Consider the following 23,416-nt stretch of genomic DNA (forward strand, 5'->3'; position numbering starts at 1 on the left):
ACGGCAAAACTGACGATCGACAGGTAAACAAATCCAAATATTTACAAAAATATACCTTGTGCAGAGCCATGCAATCATTTTAGATGCATAATAACAATCAAAAACTACCACGAACACGTGAGCATCGTGACTTTTCTCTAAATATGAATTTGACAAGAGCTAAATTTTCGTATTTCTGCAATAGACAAACACACAGGAGGTAAGCTTAAAAACAGGCCAAAAATCTGAAATCGCATTTTGGCTCTCCGTTTCAATATTTAAAATGGAAGTTCTGAAAAGTTCAGAGAAGCAAAAACTGAAATAAATAAAGCTTCACTGAATCACTGAAGAAACTGTGTTGTCTTACTCTCTACTCTCTTTGTTGAAATCTTTTTGCGCCTATAGGCCAGTTTGTCACTTTTAAAACTGGACCTTCGTCTCAGTTCAATTGCTTGTAACTTTTACTTCTTGAGGTCACATTGGAATCAATGTGGTGTCATAATGTGCAAATTTACCCTAATATGGTTCAGTTTTTAAATTGTGATTATTTTTCCAAGTGTATTAAAATCCACCGATGTATCGATGCCCCAATCGAGGGCAACTCCCGGGGGGCAACTAGGGAAAAAAGTTTTCAACAGAAATGTCAATCAAACGGTTCGTCGGCACATGATTTGAATATTAATCAGCTACAGTGTGGATATATCGCAATAACATGATTGCTGATTGGTTCGTATCGTCTATGCGATAGCAAACAATATCGTTTAAGAAAATAATTTATATACATATTTTAGCATTAAATTACAAGTGTTGTTGTTAAAGAGAATACTAAAGATTGTTTTTTTTTGTTAAATTCTAAAACTTGGCGTTTTAAAGGCGTAAAATGTCCAAAAATGTTTCCGGTCAAATAATTTGACATCCAATCAGAATTCACCTATGATTGAAATACGCCACACTGGGTAGGGCGCAAACAACGGATTATTATAGGGACGAGCCTTGGTAAGTATGTGCACTATTTTCTGTAAAATTAACATGTATATTGTGCGCTGAATACACCAAAATATATACGTTTTGATATTAGACACATGACCTGATTGTAATTTTAAGATATTATGTTTTAATTTAAATTCTGTATCACCATTTTTGCGTGTTTTATTTGGAACATTCCAGTTCACACGGACTCACCTAAAATGTTATGCCTTGATCTTTCGTAGCGAGAGATTCTCACCGAAAATCGCTTGATTTTCAGCAAAGACACGCTCAATCTCACCACATGGTATAGCTTAAACATGTTTGAACCTTCCTTTGCAGTGGCAAGTTAAATTTCGATGTATTACTTGCGATATTTGGATATGTTTTTGGTCAACTTTTACTTCGCCATTTTGGGCCGCGGGGGAGGTCGATTTTACAAGATGGCGACTTCATAATGCATTTCTAGTGCTATGAATATCCAATTATCTTGCCATGTACAGCAACATCGTTCGATATTTGATCCCAATCAGACAGAGTATTAAACAAGGCGTATATCGTATGTTTAACAAATGTTGACAACATGATTTTAAGTCTTTTGAGGGCTTAGTGCTACGATAATTATTGCCCCTCAACCCTAGCGGTTGACAACCCAACGGTTGAGGGGAAACATGGGCCAGTTGCTTTGTTGGCGAAAATGGATCATGCCTTGTCAAGGCTATTTACATTACGCCAAAGTGGCGCATTACAGCACCTGTTTGGGCGTAGTTGGTTGGGGTATAGGCCGGTTTGTAACAATTGAAATGCAGGTTGGTGCGGTTGTGGGTGTTTTTCTGCTGATTTATTGTGAGTGTTCTGTACCATTACATATCGGGAGGACCAAAGGGCTTCAACATGTTCAAGTGTACATGATGAAGTGGCCATCCTTCAACCTGTAAGCAATGACATTTATACAGTCAGTGTGTAAATTAAAAATCACCCCTCTCAACTGGAGTGCATGGACTTGCTGAACAAGTTCACTGGGTCTGGGTGGGACGTCAAAATTTGTTTCAAAAATTGTTTTTTCATTTTTGAAATTTCAAATTACTGGAAATATTATAATATTTAATAACCTGTGCACACTCCTGATTTTTATATGAATTCTGATTTCAACATTCCAGAAAAAAAAAAATCCAGAATTGTTAAAAATATTTTTCCAACCCCCCCCCGATTTGGAGTGTGGACCTAATCGGCTCTACTATGCTAGGATCATTCATGGGAATCAGGCCCGTACACAGGATTTTTTTTTTGGGGGGGGCTGATTTTGAAAAAGTGGACCTTTTTTCCAGGGGGGGGCGATTTTGTGGAAAGTGGACTTTTCCTCAAAAAATTTGGACCTTTTTTGACCAAAAAAAAGCGTAAAAAACCCCATTTTTTTGGCTCGCTACGCTCGCAAATTGTCATGTTTTGGGACTTTTTGTAAACTGCTGCACATTTGGGGAGGGGGTGCGACCGCAGTCACCGCACCCCGCCTGCGTACGGGTCTCATGGGAATTATTGGAACTTGACTTTAAAAAAAAACCATTTTCTAGGCTCGTCACTAGAAATTAATGAATTTTTGGTACATTCCTAAAAACAAATTTGACACACCCAGTGTTTTAATATTTAATGACTTCCATAATTTGCTACTTTCTGACTTTGATATTATCAAAGTCTAATGATGAATAAACAAAGAACATTACTGTGCCATTACTTATGCATAAAATTAAACATAGTTGTAAAATAATATAATGCTGTTAATGCATGTTCCTAGTCAAAACGGGTTGATGTCGGTTGCGACCGCTTGTTTTAAAATAAAGAAAATAATAGATTTATAATTAATAATTTAATAATTAAAAGTCACCTCTTCCCTTATTTTCAACCATGAAACAGGAAACTAAAATCAATAATTGTGAAGGGCCTTAGGTTGCATGTAATTCTAAAACCCTCCCTGATTTCTGTGTGAAACCCCCCCTGATTTCTGAATGTAAGTGTTCGCTTTGGCATCTCTGCATAATGTTCAGGCCCCAAGGGGGTACTTAGTACAAATGACCATACGGGACATGCCATATGGGTAGCATTTTCTGCCTTTTGGTATATCAATGACCCCTTTTTCTAAGCCAATTTTGGTATATGAATGGGTCCTTTTTACAATTTTTTTTTTTTAAATAGCCAAATTTTCCTCAATCTAGCCAAAATGTTTACTTTTGGTAGGTACCGGTATATCAATGGGTCCAAATTTCTTGAAAAATTGGTATATATATGGGTCCACTTTCAAATTCTCAGCAGCACACCCCTACCAAAATCAAACTTGAGTACCCCCGCTGGTTCAGGCCAAGTAAAATAAATAACATGTATATTGTCCCCACCCTCGCCAATTTAAAAATATTTTTGTAATTTTTCTTCTTTACTTTCTAAAATTGTGGTACACAATAATGAAAATACATGACATTAGGAAGTTCTGAGGTTATCATTGTAAATAAACACATATATATGGTCATTTTCACGGTAAAGGGTGTAACTTTGGATTTTTAACATTTTGATCCGTAGTTTTCTAATAAAGCCACAGAATTCCATGATTTTTGGCCACATAAGTCATCTAGTTAGCAGCTACCTTGGGTAGCATAATCATCTTCAGGAGTTACTGCGTTCAGTTTTAGCAGGCTTAAATGTACCTAATATTGCCATTTTGAAAAACTATAAAAAACAGTAACATTTTTGTAAAAACCTGTGTTTTCTTCAGTTAGTTCATGGATAATTTTTCTTATCCTGAAAGTACGGTCATATGTTCAGTAAACACTGCCACATTAGATTTAATTGTGAACAGCCCTGTATTTTTGAGAACCGGACTTGAGATTTGTCGCTTCGAGGCTTCATTTTCCGTTAACAATTGTTAACAAACTTTGTGGGTATAGCTTTGGTTCATAATTCTTGGTTATTTCTTCACTTCTTCTTGATTCATAACAGTTGATATCTTAACTTGAAATGGGTAACAAAATTAGTCGATTTGCAAGCTTTCAAAATTTTTATAAAATCTTGACTTCAAAGAGCCGTTTTTCCATTAACTTTTTTGAAGCCTCCGAAACAAACTGTTCGGCAAGCTTGGGCAAATATATATAAAAGAGCTCATCCAATCTATTTATCAAAATGTAGCAAAGTAGATCTTCAAATCACTTCTTTTTGAATTGTGGAGATATATATCACCGTTTGAAAATGGGACCCAATACAAACTTTCCGTTAACAATTGAAGCCTCCGAAACAAATGAAGCCTCCGAAACAACAATAAGATTAATTATCATCTATGCATATCTAAATTGGTGTTTCATACTGATATCTGCATTGTAATTGTTACTTGATATGTACAGAATGTCATAAATTAAAAAAATTGTTGATGTTATGGTTAATGTTTGAAAAATATACTGATACCCAAAAAAGCCTGTTTCGGAGGCTTCACATGCAAAAAACACCATACTTAACAAATGGGTGAAAAAGTTAACATGCTATAAATCTACAATATCTGCCACATAGAATCATTGATTCAATACACACAAGAAAATAACAGCTTAGATGATCCCAACAGTGTTGTTTTCAAAAAAAATACTTCTGCAATGTTTAACCATTGTTAACATGAAGCCTCCGAAACCAAAAAAATGACTTGCTGTGATAATTTAATTTTTGTCACAACTGAAATTCAATACTTAGAAGCAAAGCATGAAAATTGGTAATTGTGATATTTTTTACCTATTTTTCATGTCAACTTGTAGTAGTTAGCCAAATATTTTACTTTTATGATCACCTGTGTTGTTAACTGAAGCCTCCGAAACACAAATCGCTTGAATTGCCAATTCTAAAGAATAACTCCAATTTCTGTGAAACTTGGCTGGGAGGTTCCTTTCATCAAGTAGTATTTGTACATGAAGTTAGACATTCAAATTATTTTAGGAACCCAATTAAAACTTAAAAATATGTTTAAGATTGGGAAATTTCCATTGCAAATGACCCTTGATGTTAAAAATTTTCAAAATTGCAATTAAAAACATAGCAAAACATGGTATAAAATTTAACTTATATCTGTTGACTTACTTTGGAATGGGATTTCACATGTATTCCAGCTTTCATGTCATAATTTTCTGAGCTTATGTAAAATACATTTTTTCTTAGATTTTAACCAAAATGTTATGGAAATGTCAATTTTTTTATTAGAAATCAAAAGGTTTAAGCCTTGAAACATTATTTTACTGGAATTTGAGTTGCTTCTATGCATGATTACAGTAAACAGAAACATATTTAAGTGGTTTGAAATTTTGACCCAAAAAATCAAAAGTTACACCCTTTACTGTGAAAATGACCATATGCAAACACTTTTCCAGCTAGGGCTAAGGATTTGGGGAAATATCAAAAATATCAGCCCTGGACTTATTATTGGAACTGGTGAACATATTGCATACCGTACTGATTCCTGAATTGACTCTTTTTCTATGTTAGCCTATGTATACTAAGTGTATGAAACATTATGATCAAAATTAAAAAGAATTCTCTTTTCAGAGAACAACAATTTAGTGCTTTAACTATGCATTGTATTTATTGATGAGTTTTTAAATTTAAAAAAAAGTGAGTTGTGAAATGGCCTAAAATACCCTTGGAAATGCATGATTTGGTATCATAGTTTTACAGAAAAATTCTTGTGGGATGCTCGTTTTTTCTTAGTTATTTTCTTTTTCTCATGCTGTTGCAGCTTTGTGGTGGTTTTGCATTTGACCCCCTAAACTTTTACTTTGGCTTTGCTCCCTCTCCTTGGTCAAAATAAAAAGTCACCTCTAGACTAGACAAATTTAAAGTCAGCTCTTTCAGAAGGCATTGTTAGTAAAAGTTGATGTATCTTGACTAATTTGGACCTGCTGAAACCAAAAAAGGTGATGAGCAAGCATTATTTTAAGTCTATGACCTTCAAAATGACCCCAGAAGTGACCCCATAGGGTTATACAGGCGTCAAAAATTAAACATGCCCCGATTTTGCTCATTAGCATATCAAATTGTCTGGTTGTAAGGATCGCAAAAATATAAATTCTGTCCGTGTGTGGAGTTATATATGCCAAAAAAGGGTCAAAGGTAAGTTGTACGGGTGAAAAATTAAGAAGCTTGTACCAAATTGTTTGTCTAGCTTCAGGCAGGGCTTGAAAAAATGTTAATTTCACAGGAATCAGGCTAAAATTCCCACAATTTATAGCATGTTTTTGTATTTTTTATATTTTTTTTATATTTTTTTTATTATAATACAAAAAAGACACAATTTCCCTCCAAACACCAACATTTCCTGGGAAGGAGCTTCCAAAATTCCCCACTTTTTCGAGCCATGGCTTCAGGCAGTGAGAAAAAGATAGGGTTTCACTATGTAGCCTACCGTATAGTTTTAAGATATGTTATCATTGTTGTTACCGAAAAGTTACAGATCTACAGGTTCTAATGGCAATTGTCATGGAAAATCAGTTTCAGTTCTACCTCAGTAACTATCCATCACTTGGACACCTATCTTTTTCTCACTGCCTGAAGCTAGATGAACAATTTGGTACAAGTTTCATGAAAATCGGAGCAACTTTAATTTTTGACCCAGGCTGTACAACTTGCAAAATGACCTTTGACCCTTTTTGGCATGTAACTCTGCAACCACATGTCGTAAACACACAATATTTGTGGTCCTTATGACCTGACAGATAATTTCAGAAAATGTCAGAAATTATCAAATGTCGAAATAAAATTGCCATCTTTCTGGCATCTATTACTATTATGATCATTATAATGAACTTGCCTAAGTCCTGTATTTGTAATTCTGTAACTGAGTGCTAACAACTATTTTTGTTGTAAAATTGATTTTAAAATCTTTTTGCCAAATGTTAGGGGGTCACAAATTTTTTGAAGCAGAGTGAAAGGAAGGTCTTGCACTACCGGTACCAGAATAACTTTACTGGAACAAATTTTGCTAGCATGCACAAGTCATGGAAATTCGCCTTTTAAAAGCTACATGTAAAATGGTTAAATATAGGCTACAGCCTACATTTGGTCAGAAACATCTGCATATCTTCAGGGGAAGATTCTTCAGGAGAAGATTACATGTTACATGGACCATCCCCTTCAACAGGCCTCATATTGGGGGCTTTATTCCCCATACCCAGATTTACGCGTACATGTTGTTGTTATTATTAATACCAGTAACTTATAATAAATTTATTTAAATATTGGGGGCTTTATTCCCCATACCCAGATTTACGCGTACATGTTGTTGTTATTATTAATACCGGTAACTTATAGTAAATTTATTTAAATTATTTTGTAGATTAGCCATCATTTGTGCAGTACAGCATTGTTTGACAAACAATCAGGCCTATTTTGTTTGGGCCAATGGAAGCTGATGGGAGAGAGCCTGTGTGGCCACCCCATGCATCTGGCAGGCAGCAACACCACCAGCCTATGCAGCATGACGGGGTATCAAGTTCCGAGGGGGATATACAGGTTAGTAGGAAATACAGGAACAGCTCATTAGTTCAGAGTGTCATTGGTTCCAGAAATGTTATAGTTATAATTAGGTTCATCTCAAGTTTGGTAGTGACATACCGCAGGCATGAGACTGCACCTTCCTAAAAATAACTGAAAAAACTGAAAATGTGCGTGAAATTGGGCAAAAAGTACCAAAAACGGGCTGAAATTAAATAAAGTTGCGGAAATTTTAACTATAAAAAAAACTGAATTCAGTTTTAAACTGAAAATTCTCATGCCTGATACCGTATGTGCGTATTTCGCTCGCCACAGTATTGAATCGTGCGCCATGAGTGTACACGCACGCATACAGGGGCGGCTTGTTTGCAAGCATGCGGCGCAACCGCGAAAGAGCATTGACGTCACTACCAAACTTGAGGTGAACCAAATTATACTAGGGTTTAGGGCATTTTTAGCCCTACAGCCATGGGCAGAATACAAAAAACAACTCTACAAGTACAAAGATTCTTCTTCTGTGTGTGAATTAATGTTTACATGAACCCTGGCTCTATCAGCAGTACCATACAAATTCAATTCCCTTACACCAAGCAAATTATCCTGAGCAACTAAAACTTCATTAAATCAGGATTAATAAGAGTGCATTTTTGCCTTTAGTGCCTCTAAGATACTAGTATTTTCCCTTAAATTAAATTATTAATTGTTATTCATTATTCAAATCATGCTATTGTTTTGATGTTAATATTGTAGTCTCCAATGCCACCGCCAATGCCGCCATCTAGACGTTCTGATGATGATGATGGTGACAATGAGCCAGAGTCTACTGTTCCAGAAGGTGATTTACCTGAAGTATTAGTAGAGGAGGAGGAGGAAGAGGAAGAAGAAGAAATGGAGGAGGAAGATCACATACAAATGCAAAATGTAGCAAGTCCAATGCAAGCTGCAGGTAAGACAAACAGACACTTCAGCTTTTATAATAGTTGACTAAAGTTTGTTCGGCTTTATATAAGGCAAAAAAAAAAAGACATGTATTGTTAGAATGGCATGCACACAGTTGGGTGCAGTGCTTAAGCTAGTTGTGTGTAACTGGCACATGCTCATGTGAAATTGTGAATTTACGCAAGCGTGAGTTGAGACTTTATTGAGGCATGCAGTAGCAAAAGCCGAATAATTTTCACATACAAACAAACTGTGGTCTGTACCAAATAGTCATGACTATGTTGACTAGAATGGCTAATATAGTCTTGAATACTGGAGCTATTGGTGACTTGGTCAATGCAACCCTAACACGACACACAAACACCTATATTTATTTTGATCGGCAAATGTTGGTTTAGGATTTTCCAACAGGACCTGTAACTTGGATTTACAGTACCTAATCAGGAACTTTGTACATCTAAAAGTATGCAGGAAACTGATCTGCTTGACCTGCTACATTCCAACCGAGACTTATTCCTACACCCACCTGCAAATAAGATATGGTATTTAGGCTGTGGGGCCAATGCCAATCACCAACAATAAACTAATAATCAGCCTGATTCGGAAACTACTGATCTGATCGGTCAGACACTATCAAAAACGTGTATAACAACGCCCCATAGGATAGTATATACACTCCCGCATGTAAACGAGTTGCACACATATTTTTATCAAATTCAAATCGATACCAAGTAGCATAATTTTCTCTGCAGAAACATCTGGTCTTAACTATTTTGTATTTGCTATTATTTCATGTATATTTTCCAGATAATGAGGCAATGCCTGCTACAGGAGGTGGTTCCATTCTCCCAGACTCCAGTCATTTGGTGATGAAGACGACTGGTGAACTACATCCAATCCATCTTGCCATTCTTCCCAACAGTCATGTCTTGCTTCCTAGCAACCAAGGAGTGATGTCTAACAACCAGAATATCCTTCCCGGCCACCAACCTATGTTGCCAAGCATTAGCAATCAAGATCTCGACGCCAACAATCAGAATCATGCACAAGGTGATAAATTTTCCTTCACATCCAATAGAAAGAAAGGGCCACGCGTTTTGAACTCGCCACCCAAAAATGGTGGTTTTGTTACGCTTTTCCAAATCGAGACTCGTTCAAATTGTCATATCTCTGCTTAAACAAAAGGTATTGTAGTGTGTTTGGTGTCATTTTGTAGCTAAATGAGTGCCCTTGCAGACCTCCAAAGGAGAATTGTTTATCAGCTAAGATAGTGGAGTTATAGTTTTTTGAGTTCAGAATGGCCGAGGTGGTTGTTGAGGCGGTGGCGGTATGTACAAAGTCTATGAGAAATATAGATTTTGTGTGTGCGCATTGAATCAACTGATCATATCTTTACATCCATATGGGCTACAGGCATGGTTAAGAGCTCTTTTGAAAGATTATTAATAATGCTAATTGTTTTTCATCATTTTGAACTCTTTATGATTGGTTTAGTCTATAAAATACAAACTTTTACGTACAAAACTACCCGTTTTCATAGTAAACACTGTAGTAAGCAATGCGGATGTCTTCAAAATCTAAAAGTTGCTGTCAATATTTAATTACTTATCCTATCATAGTCAAAGTATACATTTTCTGAGAGGAAATTTGATGAGGAATCTAAATATGGACTTACTTTTTCTGTATGTGTTAGGGGTAAAATGTTGCAGTTCAAAATATGTTGAATTGTAAAAAAATTTGAACATATTTTGGGACACCCTGTATTCGAGATTACCAAACAGCTGTGATTTTTTTCTTCCCAAGTCAGTAGGCTCCCCTAACCTCGATCCAAATCAATGTTGTTTACTTTCAGTTTATAACTGCAAGTTAGTAATAAGCAATGCATTAAGTGACCCATTTTTTATTTGGAATTTTTTTATTCCACCCTGTATAACTTCAAGGTCACCCTGTACAATGAGTTGAAATGTGTATATTTGAATTGCTTATGCCTTCAGCTTTTCAAAAATGTATACTTTTGCTAGTTTAGGGTTGATAGTTGTGTAGATATTCTAATTTAAAACGTGATTGGTGTAAAAATTCATAATATTTGTGATGTAACGCTAAGGGTGGCGAGTTCAAAACACATGGCCAAAGACTTTAACAGGCTACAAAAAGTTGTGAGAAATGACTTTTTAATTTGCTTGCTCAATATTTCTGGAGAAGCAGTCACCGCATCACAGGGTGTTTGGGAGGGGTTGTCCTCTTCCAAAATATTATAAGTGTTTTCTTGTGATTGCATACACCGAAAAACAACTCTCAAACCTCTTCTAAAAACTGTGTGTTAGCTGCCAATGAAGTTGAGCACTACAGAGGGTAAAGCTTTGATAAAAATTTCCTGGGCTAAGTTCCCTACTTTTTCCACCCTTGACCAGCATGTTTGGAATACTGGTTCATCAGAGGAAACAAAAAACATATTGTAGTTTTTGCATTATAAATTTTAATTGATCACGACAATCAACAGTACCTGCTTACACTTACCTCAGTTACAATTTTAGTGAAATGGATTATGGCATTTATCCAGTTTAAAGAATAAATCAAACCATACAGTGCTTGTAGTCTAATCTTGAAAACTATTATATATTTTTTTAATGATTTTATTACATTAAGGTGCTGCTGAGATGATAATGGATCTTGAAGCAGGACTACCAGAGGCAGGAGACAACAGCTTGCCTAATGAAGAAGACATCCCTGGACCTTCTGGACTGATACGATTCAGCAGGACTCCTCGTCGTTCACGACCAGAGAGGAAATCCTCTAAGATGAGTTTAGTGTCTGGTGCTGGTGATCAACCTCAAAATCCATGTAAGTTTGTTAGCATAAATACTTTTGAAGTCAGAGAAAAAATTAACAAAATCATGTGGTGATAAAAAATGTGAATATAGAAATTCTATTCTTATTATTTGCTGCCTTTGTATTCCATATTCCATATACATAACTATTACCAAAGGAAAATAGTTTTGTGTAAATTAGTTTCTTGTAGACTAATATTGTGCAGAAGAAGACACATCTAAATCTTATGGAGTCTTAATTGTTTTCCTTGAAATTCTCATGCAAGATGAACAATGGGCTATTCCAGTTGAAATCCACACTCCCCCTGTGGAAGATTTTGGAAATATCTTCCACAAGGGGAGTATGAATTTTAAATGGAATGAACACCTTAGTAACTCCATTTGTAACTCATCCTCCCTCAGTGGAAGATTCAGGTTGAATCTTTTTCAGAGGGTATATGAAATTCAAATGGAGCTGCCTAATGTGTTCATTCCATTTGAAATTCACACTCCCTCTGTGGAAGATATTTCCAAAATCTTCCACAGGGGGAGTGTGGATTTTAAATGGAATAGCCCAATGCTGTTGTAATATAGTAAACAAATTTATGGCCACAAAGTAATTTAAACCTTCCAGTACATGAATGATGAATGAAGTTAAATAATTTTAATGTTACAAAGCTGATTTCCATATGTACAAACATTCCCATACGTACAGGGGATGACTGTGAGCCAGTAGATGAGGAAGAGTTTCTGAAGCAGGGTGCATTGTTGAGCATCAGTGATAAGCCGGTCATATCTCGTGCTAGAGCTAGTTTACCTACACAGCTACAGATATTCAAAGTGGAGAACAATCAAGTTGGTAAGTGTGACTTAATAGTACCTCCCATACATGTAGAAAGCACAGAGGCTACTGTATCAATGCAAAGTCAGTCATTGGTAAAGGGGTAATCCACTTCTTTAGCCCAGGGCAGGATTGTGAATTCCAGACAATTTGACATGCTGCAAAGACAACAAACACTGTTACTACATCATTTTGTTTTCTGTAACTGGAACTGCCATTACCCTAAGAGATTAAGAACATAAGATTAAGAGTTATGGGTAGGAAGTGTGTTTTCGGAATGGAGACTTGTTATTCTTAAGTTGCTCTGTAGCTCTCGTTCCTCTCATCTTTATCTTAATATTTCTATGGCTCTGATCCTATGTAACCTCCTATGCTTTGACTTCTGAAGCATGCAGGAGTGATCACTCTCCTAAAAGCTCAATTACTGAGGAGAGTAATGTGTAGCTTTTCAGCCAATTTTTAAAACTGGGCAATGTAACTGATGTTCAGTATAATATAAATCACTCCCTACGCAGCTCTGCTGAACATCCTGTAGGAGAACAAGTCTGATGTCAATTGTCAATGCAGAAAATTTTAATATACTGTTTGACAAATCAGTGAAATGAAGCAGTGATACTGACAGCACAGGATGGAATGTACATAGCACCACTCATTGTTGCTGATCCCTAGATAAATTTGTTGACAGTTTCTAAATGGATTCATTTTTGTGTACAGGTGTTTTTGCCAAGCGCTGGATTCCCAAACGTACCCAGTTTGGTCCACTGGAAGGTAAACTTGTTGCCAAGGAACAACTGCCTCAAGGGAGCATGAAGTGGAGGGTAAGATCATTATTTTGAATAAAATTCTTTAGATATTGCATTCTTTATTATCATTTTAGGGGTAGCATAGCACGATTGTAATTACACTGCATAAAGATAAGGCCTGACTGATGTATACCACATAAAGGGGTCTTCGTCAGTGTTAACGCGGCTGTGTACTCTAGCCATTGTTTCTTTCTCAAAATTGAGGTTTTATGATATGTTTGTACCTTGTTATGTTTTTTATAAATACAAGGAATGAAAATCCAGATTTGTAAACTCCAACTGCAATATTTTAAGGATTTTATTTCACTATTCCACTCGTGTTTGAAATTGAAAAGGAAAGAAAATCTTTGTTGTACCAGCAAGGTACACGCGCAAGAACAACTCATCGCTGCGTATCGCGCAATTTGTTAACGCACAAATACGCGGACGACACGCTGACGCTTATCTACATGCGCGGCGCATCTGATGGAAACACCACGGAAGCACTGATTTCACAAAAACCTAGTGGTCAAATGGCTCCGTTTTAGCTGATAAAATGTGGGTTTTTCAAGTTCTTTCCCCGATTTAAATATCAAGTTATGAATGGATTTCGCTCAAACTTCTCAAGGGCTGTGGATTTACCCGATGTTCACGTAATATAAGTTTCAAAAACGAAAACTGTCGCATTCTCCTGTGAGATTCGATGAAAGTGCAAAATGTGACCACTTTAAACTTCAACGGCCATTATTTCAATGTTCATTTTCTCGGTAAAATGACGATTTAGGTAGGTACGATAACTCAATAAATACAGCATCTATAGGTAAGCAAATATGATCATCGTAAAAAGCATGATCGACTCAAGAAACGGTTTTCTCATTTTTTTATATTTTGGTCTATTTCCGATTTTGGGCATCATTTTGTGCAAATAGGCGTTTTTAAAATAAAAAAAAGTTCATTTTGATGCCTTATATGGTCAATATCTCAAAAATAAGGCCAATATCAAAAAAATAAAAAACCGCTTTTTGGAATGGAGCCTCAAGATTGAGCTAAAAACAAAATAAAATATTTTGGAAAGAGTGTTTTTTGTTATGATGTACCTAACAAATATTGCCAAAAACTCACTTTTTGTGATTTTCTTCAAAATTGTTGTTTTTACCCCAAATCTGTATTTGTATTAAGATTTATTGATGTCTTGCCTTCATAAAATGTATACTTTTATATGTTTTTGTGAATAATTACAAAGTTATTGCACTTTTACTACATGCATGTCTGAGAGTACACAGCCACCTTAAGGAATATACAGTCATTTAATTGCTACACCCAAAACATAACACCAACTTATCAATACAGTAAGCCAAAAAAGTAAGGTGGCCCTATCGGCTAATGCAAAAATTTAGATTTGCTTTCAATTTAAATATGTTATAGCTCTTACCTTGTAGATTACAAAACTGAAAATATTGTTTCAATCGGACATTCGGTTCTCGAGATATGGCCTGTCAAAATGGCGCGAAACCAACAAATTGGCAACAACTTTCTTTTTATTTTCTATATTTTTGACAAGTCCAGTTGCCAGGTAATTTTCTAATTATATATGCATGAATTATGCAAAGTAAAGTTTTCAGATACAATTAAAAGAGCTATGGTAACGAGGCTTGGTACATGGGTAGTACACACAAGGCGCTACAAAATTACTGTTGCGTTTGGCAAATTTCAATTTGCATAATTAATTAGGGCCACTAATTAGAAAAGTTGATTAGGGCCCTAATTAATTATGCAAATGGAAATTTGCCAAACGCGACTGTAGGTTTGTTGCATTTCATGTGTACTACCCATGTACCAAGTTTCAGTGCCATACCTCTTCTAATTGTATCTGAAAACTTTACTTTGCATAATTCATGCATATATAATTAGAAAATTACCTGGCAACACTGCATGCCACAAATAAAGAAAATAAAACGAAGTTGTTGCCAATTTGTTGGTTTCGCGCCATTTTGACAGGCCATATCTCGAGAACCAAATGTTCGATTAAAATAAAATTTTCAGTTTTGTAAGCAAGAGAGCAGAGACTTTCACATATTTAAATTAGAAAAAAATCTATATCCGATAGTGTTCACCTGCTGTATATCCTAAACAAAGACAGATAAGCGATAATTGGAACCAGCAGCCAATAGCTGCATCTGTTAGCTCGAATTTAAGACCTCATTCGTTGAATTGTTCAAGAAATAAAGACACGGCGATCCCAAAACCCAAGAAAGATACCAATGTAAAAGTTGCAGTTTGCTGCATTAAATGCCCTATTGATTTGTACACAAAGCGTTTGTGAACAAGAAAACTAGCATTGCGCTTCCATTGATTAGCACGTTAAAACCAGCGTCGTGTTTTCATTGATTAGGACACAAAAGTGCAACTTTTGATTTCGTTTCTTCATTAGGTTTTTAGTTACCGTTTCTTTAATTCTCAGCCAATTTCAACAAGTAAGGTCTTCAATCAGAGCTAAAGAGTACAGGTATTCTGTCGGTCCATGCCACGTCACTTTCGGTTCAGCCCTCGAATTAAGGATCTGAAGGGGCACGGCAACTTTTTTAGGGCAAGTTGATAATTGCCGTGGATTTTCACTGAAAAGGCAAGGCAGCACGGCAATTTTTAATATTTCAAAAGGGCATCCAAGGCAACTGTTGAAAATTTGAGAAGGGCACCAAGGCAATTTTTCAAAAGCAAATAGATGCATCGACACCAAAGTAAAATTCGACTCTCAACTTTACACTAAAACTAACCTGATTGCTTAAAAAAACTGACTCGAAACAGCGATGAAACAGCTGTAACTTTGGTAATAATATTGATAAAATTCGCCGGGATAAAAACTATTTCGTGCAAAACATATCTAGAGATGGGCTCACATGTACAAGATAAGATGAGACCGGAAGAGTATCGCCATCGGTTTGCAATGGGAAGTCAATGTTTGATAATCGAGAGAACAATTGATTTGCCCAGCGCTCAGATTTTGTTCACGACACGAGGTCGAGGAGTCTTAGTTACTAACAGCGTTTCTGATTGGTCGATATACGTTGGAGGTATTTCTCTGACCAATCGAGAAAATGAAGTCAGAATGTCAGATTTCTAGCAACCAGATAATGTATAAAAGCCGATGTGATTGGCTGAATATGTAAGCTACGTAGGGGTAATGAATATTAATTCACAACAAACTATTGTGTATACTGTGATTGATAGCTGGGTTACGATGCTCAAAATAGCGATCGTGTTCAAGATTTTCGATTTAATTTTCCACAATTTTGCGGGGATTTAACCAATGATTTTATAATGAAGGGATAGGGCTGGCCGGCTAGGGCACCCACGGCAGCTTCATTTAGGGGCACGGCAAGTGACTGCCGTCGGTAAGGGACATATTTTGAGGGCATTGCGGCAATGGGGGTGGGCACCCACGGCAATATGCCGTCGGTGCCGTGGGTTAATTCGAGGCCTGTTTCGGTTGATGATGTGACTCACGGTCGAGTGAAAACATGTCCCTGATTCGATTTTTGTTGATGATTTCTGTCATTGGTGTTATGTAAATTTCGATCGCAAATAGTCAGTGGAATCAAACAACCGCTTCTAAGTCTTCAGAGTGGAAGAAATTTACTTGATTTACCGCTTATATACTGACAAACTTAAAATTAAATTCCATGGTCGAAAGTGTCGCTTTTTCGAAATTGAATGTCACTATAGCAACATCGCTATGTAGCCTCCTTCACAGCCGGTTTCTGTTGTTCATAACAAACCGTGAGCCTCATGCAGTTTGGGCCCGAGACTAGAGATAGCCCGGATGTTGGACCGACAGAATTGACTGCTTGGTTTAATTTGGTACCTTAATTTTTGGCTTACTGTACTTTGATATAATGTAGCTTGTCATTAAAAACACCCCGACCCTGCTACTGAATTTATTTTCTGCATATAATAAATATTCTTAAAATTAAGCAGGGTTATAGTACCCTCAAATAAACAGCACATATTCTATTAGGCGACGAAAAAAAGAAAAAATGTTCTACGGGAGGACAGACCTTTCAAGTAGGGTCGGTCGGTCGTTTTTTTTATTGTTTTTTTAAATAACCCAAAAAATCACCAAAATCTGTAAATATTTGCAGTTTGGGAAAATACAAAAAAAAAAATTTTGTTCCTGAAATTGTCAAAATTTGGGTCGGTATTCATTTGTACAGGAAATTTTTTTCCCCAATTTGTTCAAAATCTGGGTCGGTCGGGCCCGTAGAACAGGGTTTTCTTTTTCCGTCGCCTTATGGGTAAGTAGGTCCTACATCCGTTTATAAATGGATAATTCTTGTTTGGAGATTGTTTACATAATTTTATCTCACTGAATTGAGCTTGAGAAGCTTTTGGTATGAAAATTAAAATCTTATTTACTGACAAAATTTTTGCAGATCCCTTGGTCTAATCAGAGTCATGAACAATTTATATGCTTCACACCAATGTGAGCTGTCCCGGGGTGTTGTGTCAGAGTAATGGGGCTTGCTGACTCGTTGAAAACCCTTAATTGATGATCTCTCTGAAGGACCACTTTCTTTTACCATGTATTATTCTGTGATCTGTTGTCAATCGTCTTACACAAACGATAAACCCTGTAAAATCAGCAACACTTGATTTTTCTGAAGAACATAATAAAATATCTGGAAAAAATATCAATTCTTTGCACCTTGTTTTATTCACACTCCTTAATATTTTCATTAATCTTTACAGTTTCAACATGACACCCAAGGAGAAGTGTACTTGGACTGTTCGGATGAATTTGAGAGCAACTGGATGACATTCATTCGGCCAGCTAGCTGCTATAGCGAACAAAACCTGATAGCTTACCAACTAAATAACGAGATCTACTTTGCATCTATCAAACCTATTGAACCAAAGACAGAGATGAGGGTGTGGTATGCAAAGTCCTATGCAGAGCAACTTGGAGAGAATATACATGAAATTACACCTGAAGAGGCTGCAGGTAGGAATATCTTGACAACAAGACTCATATTTAACTTTTTAGTCAATTTGTCCAAGGGGGACCTGGAGCCTAATTCGCAAATCCTTATGATCAATCTTACAATTGATTTACCATACATAAACCTGTATTAAAACAATCATAAGATCGATCGTAAGGCTTTGTGATTTAAAATTTGCATGAATTGATTTTCGATCACATCATTTTGTACGCATCTTGATTCTTGACTTGAATCTGATTTGAAATATGGGCTGAAACTATTCGTACATGCCAAAATCAACATTAGAACTTGTTTAAGCGCATACAAATCTTTGCTTTACCAACGCCAATTTGGTTGTGAGTGGAAAAAATGTAAAGCTGAGATGATGTGAATCATTATTTGGAGGTGGAGCTGTTTATGTTAAAATAATCAGAACTTGTAGTTTGTTCAATGGATTGTGAAGTCCTGCTATGTCCTTATAGTAGGGCTTGGAAGGACAGGTGTTATAAAATCACCAGCTTGGTTTGTGTGTCATTTTAGGCACAGATTGGAAATTCTCATTTCCCATGAACATGAGTAGGTATAAATTTCTCATGGATTGTCTTACAGTCTGATCCCCTGTGCCACTAATATGCTATTCATTTAGTAGGACTACAACTGGTCAGTTAGACTCTCACTTCCACATTTAAATGTACCCCAATTGATGTAAACAGGAGTGGAGAATAATTAAATATTGGAAAAGAGGATTGTTCTGATACCAACATCTCATACAAATTGTGACTGTCCACGACGAATGAGCCGTAAATTCCTCCCCCGGTCAATTTTGTTTTATTTCGTGTTTAAAAAATAAACATCTTAAACTTAAAAATGGTATATCATTTGACTTCAAACGATATCCAGAAGCGGGGTTATGGTTTGTTAAACTTTGCTCCTTCAACAAAGTTATAGTTTTTTTCATTTATACATGCGTCTCTTTTTCCACATTGCTGGCAATAAATATCAAACAGTCATAATTGGCGGTCATTTCAAATCATCCCCAAGTCAACAAGGTTCAAGAAGGTTCTCTCATTGTTAATTGTTGGTTATGCATAGATACAAAATTCAATGCCTGGTAACCCACCACGTGAAAAGGATTTAGCAAAAGCAAACAAAGACCAGAGAGCCTATTAAAAGTTCTATAGCCATCTGAGGTAGAAGCTTATTATCCACTTCAATAATAGGATTATTGATTGGTGTTGTGACTATCAAAATGAGTCAGATGTCGCGGCAGCTTAAGTTACCGATGAATACGACCTTCGTACACATTTTATACCGTAACTCGGAATACAATTTAGGGAATTTACGGCTCATTTGTCCTGCCGGGTCACAATTATACATAATTGTGGTCTGACTGCATTTTGTGATATTGCCAAATTTGCTCACACAAATCCCACATTTTGAGGTCTTTGCCCAGTTTTCAATAGATAGTAAAATGAAATTAGCTATTGCATTATAGTTATATGTTACAAAAAACAATGTTATTTTTACATTTATTTCAGAAATGGTAGACAAAGAGAACTCATGGCCATGTTTCGAATGCAGCCGTAAATTCCGCACATCTGAGCTTCTCCAGAAACACTTAGCCACTCATGATGCACTACACACACAGCCCAAAACAAAGGGAAAACGTGGTCGGCCACGCAAGTACCCAGAAGGATATCGCAAGCGTAAGATGGCTATTTCAAAACTCCAGTCTGCAAGGCGGCTTCATCAAAAACAACAAAAACAGGAGGTATTTGCATGTAACATGTGCCCTAAGACTTTCCCAAGACCATACAGCTTGCAGCGTCATATGGTAATGCACTCTGGAGAGAAAAAGTACACTTGCGATATTTGTGATAAGGCATTTGCACATCTCTATAACCGGACTCGGCATATGAAGCGCCACCAGGAGAGAGGTGAAGGGAAAGAATCGTCACCTTTGGTAAAGATAAAGCCGGAGGAGGACGAGGCATTAGAGAATATATTCATGTGTACAGATTGTGACTTGGAGTTTGAAAGTGAGTTGTTGTTAGGGTTACATATGTTTACACATGCACCTGAGGTCATGGACGGTAAGGAACCAAAGGAGTTTGAAAATGATGATGAAGAGGAGGATCAGGATGGCCTACAAGTACCACCATCATTTGGCCAAGATGGAGGAGAGTCAAGTAGTTTAAAAGCTAATATACCTAGTTTAACTGATGGAACAGAAGCAGAAGGAAATAGTCGGAACAATTCCTCAGAACAAACAGATATTGATCTCAGATGTCCTGATTGCGATGAACTGTTTGAGTCAAGGAAGAGTTTGGCTCTGCATGCGACTGCGCATGGGAAACGTCGCAGTACAGTACGTCGCACGTCTCCAGAAACCCAACAGTTTCATTGCCAGGATTGTAATAAATCATTTCGTGATAAAATCAGATATAACAAACACTGTGAATTGCACACTAAGGAAGCCAAGAAACCAATACAATGTGAGATATGCCAGAAGAGATTCTTGAATAACAGCGCTATTGCATGTCATATGAAAACACATACCACACAGAAGTGTTATAACTGTCCATTTTGTGAGTTGGTTTTGAGCGTTCAGACCTGTTGAAGAATCATGTTCCAGTTCATCTTGTAAATGGCTACTACACCTGTCCTCACTGCCCGAAAGCTTTTACGGAATATCCCCAGATACGCAAGCATATTCGTGGTTTCCATTCCGCCAAGGAGTTTCCGTGTCCACACTGTGAACGTGTTTTCCCACGCCCAGATAAGCTCAAGCTTCACATGTTGAGGCACTCGGACGTGAAAGACTTCATGTGTGAAAACTGCGGCAAACAATTCAAACGTAAAGACAAACTGAAAGAGCATACAATGAGAATGCACAATCCGGAACGTGAAGCTCGTAATCTGCTCTTGGCGCAACGTCCAAAGAAGCAACCATTCAAACCTAGAATCCCACCAACAGACATGCACGCATTTACATTCAAATGTAGAGTCTGCTTAATTGGCTTCAAACGTAGAGGCATGCTGGTGAATCATTTAGCTAAGCAACATCCTGATACGCCACCAGAAAATGTACCAGAACTCAATCTTCCCATCGTGAAACCTAACCGTAATTATTTCTGTGCTTACTGCGAGAAAGTCTACAAAAGCAGTAGCAAAAGGAAGATTCACATCTTGAAAAATCATCCAGGAGCTGCCGTGCCACCAAGTTTGCGGAAGACAAAAGGTGATCCAAACAGTCCCTTGGGTGATCCACACACAGCTCCTGCTGGCACCACAACCACACATTACTTCGCTTGTGCACATTGCCCACGTCAGTATAGTACAAAAGCAAAAATGATGGATCATGTGCGGAAGAAGCATATGGAACCAGTGCAGGCTGCTGCAGTGGCTGCTGCTATTCCAACAGCATTGACAGCATCTCAAGGTGCCCAGGTTGCTGTCATGCAAGACCCACAAGTCCAGATGGATGGTGTAACATCCATTGTGGTAGCCCATGTTGCAGACGGCACAGATGGACTTGGAGAAGGTGTTCATATGATACACGATGGACAGGCCATCCCCATCCATTCTTCAGTTGCAGCAGCAGTTGCTGCAGCTGCTGAAGGCAACAACCAACAACATATTGCCATACCAGTATCTATCAATGCAGCAAATGTTGTTCATTTCACTCCACATATGACCACTCAAGGTCCAGCAGCTGCAGCGGTGCAAGCGATAGCATCAGCAGCCTCTGCTGCCCAAGACCAGCAACAGCAGCAGCAACAACAACAACAAGGAGCTGCACCCCAGCAAATCACCATCCAAGAACAACGTCTGCCTGAAGGTGTACAAATACGTTATGTTGACCATACTGGAGCGACAATTCAAACTGAAACAGTTCAAGCTACCGATCTCCTCACACAAGCCATGTCAGAACTGTCACAAACTATCACTGAATACCGTCAACCTGTCGATTACCAGCAGCTAACTCAAAGAATTATCCAACCAGGGACAACCCTTTTACCGCAGACCATCTCAGTAGCACAAATTCCAGTCAGCGGAATTTCTGTCTCTCAAATTCCGGTTACACAACTTCCGCAGACCAGCATGGCTACTATAACTCAGATTCCAGTGTCTCAAATTGTCAGTCAAGTGACCCCGCAAGTGACCCCAAGTACCCAGGAGATTACACAAACCACTTTTGCACAGCCACAGTTGCTGCATCTACAAAATAGCACACAGCCAATGAGTCCATCACCATCAACAACAACTACTGTAACAACTCAACAGCAACAAAATCAACAAGGACAGCAGCAGCAGCAGATATTCATTCCACGCTCTTGGGTTAATTACCAGAACAACTACCGCTGAAACTAACAAGGCATAAATGGTGTAACTGTAAACATTTAATACCCTGAATTATGGAAACCTAAAAAGCAAGAAGCTTCAGCTTCAAAACAGATCCCTCGAAAGTAAAAAGATTAATTTAGTGATCTGCCAGTGTTCTAATCAATATCAAGTAAAATTACAACAATGTGATATATATTATAAAACATTGGGGTTTACAGATGATTTAAAGATATTTAATCACTGTTAAAATATTTTTATTCCCCATTATATTTTGCAGTAGATTAGAATTGACCAGTTGGTGAGAATTATATCAAAGTATAGTTAAATGTTTTGTTTTGGAAATGTCTTCTCATTCCTCATTTTGATTCATCAGGTCATATCAAACTAGAGTAGACTCAAAGAGAACAGACTCCATGTTTGCATGTCATTCATGGAGAGCAAAATAGTGTACATTGTACCTCCAGATGATTTAAAGCATGTGCATTACATGTGTTGAGCAGTTTGTTTATGAGTTACAAAATTATTGATAAGAGGTCTGAATGTATCTGTGTGCAATATGCGTATGTATGTATTTTGCTTGCCAATCTCAATTAAATTTTAACCAAATCAGGTCACTGACAATCCATGTACAAACATGAATTGGAAAGATCTATAGCATTAGCAGCAGCATGATTTAAGAGTTCTGAAAGCTAGGAACATAGATATGGAGGATCAAAGATCTCAAACAGTGTGGAAAGCCAAAACCGCAGACATTTCATCGTTTACATCACATACAGAGCTATAACTTTAGTACCATGTTACACAATGTGACTCGAAATATTGGCTTGTAGAATTCACCAAAATTAAAGTGTCTTCATAAAAATATTGTACATGTTGTACATGTATACCATAAATGTTATGGCACACCTGGAGTAAATTTCATGTACAAATAGAGAGCCCCCTCTCTAAAAATCCCAACAAGAATTAAGGGTATGTGCCCTTATTTGCTGGTGGGATTTTTATGGGAGGGCACTATTAGTTTGTATCTAAAATTCCAGTTATGTCAAGGAGCCCATAGCGCCATTAGGCGAACGTTTACGGTAGCTCTGTATATGAAACACGTTTGTCCGTTTTCGTATAGAACAGTATGTGATGAGACGACAATTTTGTATACAGTTCAGTTCACATAGTTTTAAAACTTAATTTGCTTCCAAATTCAATTTTGCAGAACCATTGTAAAGAAGTTCTCTAATTATTCAATTAGGCTTTCAAGTGCCAATTTGTCGTAATGTA

General features: G+C 37.1%; 1 protein-coding gene across 1 annotated transcript; it reads left to right on the forward strand.

Annotated features, from left to right (window-relative positions):
- The first annotated feature begins 922 nt into the window (after positions 1-922).
- On the forward strand, positions 923-22,312 carry LOC140170048 (uncharacterized). Its single transcript, XM_072193366.1, is given in 10 exon segments — positions 923-975; positions 7,295-7,470; positions 8,203-8,398; positions 9,199-9,441; positions 11,038-11,232; positions 11,914-12,057; positions 12,754-12,857; positions 17,568-17,820; positions 19,336-20,388; positions 20,391-22,312. Coding segments are annotated over 9 exon segments (4,074 nt in total). The 5' UTR covers positions 923-975; positions 7,295-7,359; the 3' UTR covers positions 22,166-22,312.
- Positions 22,313-23,416: the final 1,104 nt, after the last annotated feature.

The sequence above is a fragment of the Amphiura filiformis genome, chromosome 14 (genome assembly GCF_039555335.1).
Source record: "Amphiura filiformis chromosome 14, Afil_fr2py, whole genome shotgun sequence".
Classification (NCBI taxonomy): Eukaryota; Metazoa; Echinodermata; class Ophiuroidea; order Amphilepidida; family Amphiuridae; genus Amphiura; species Amphiura filiformis.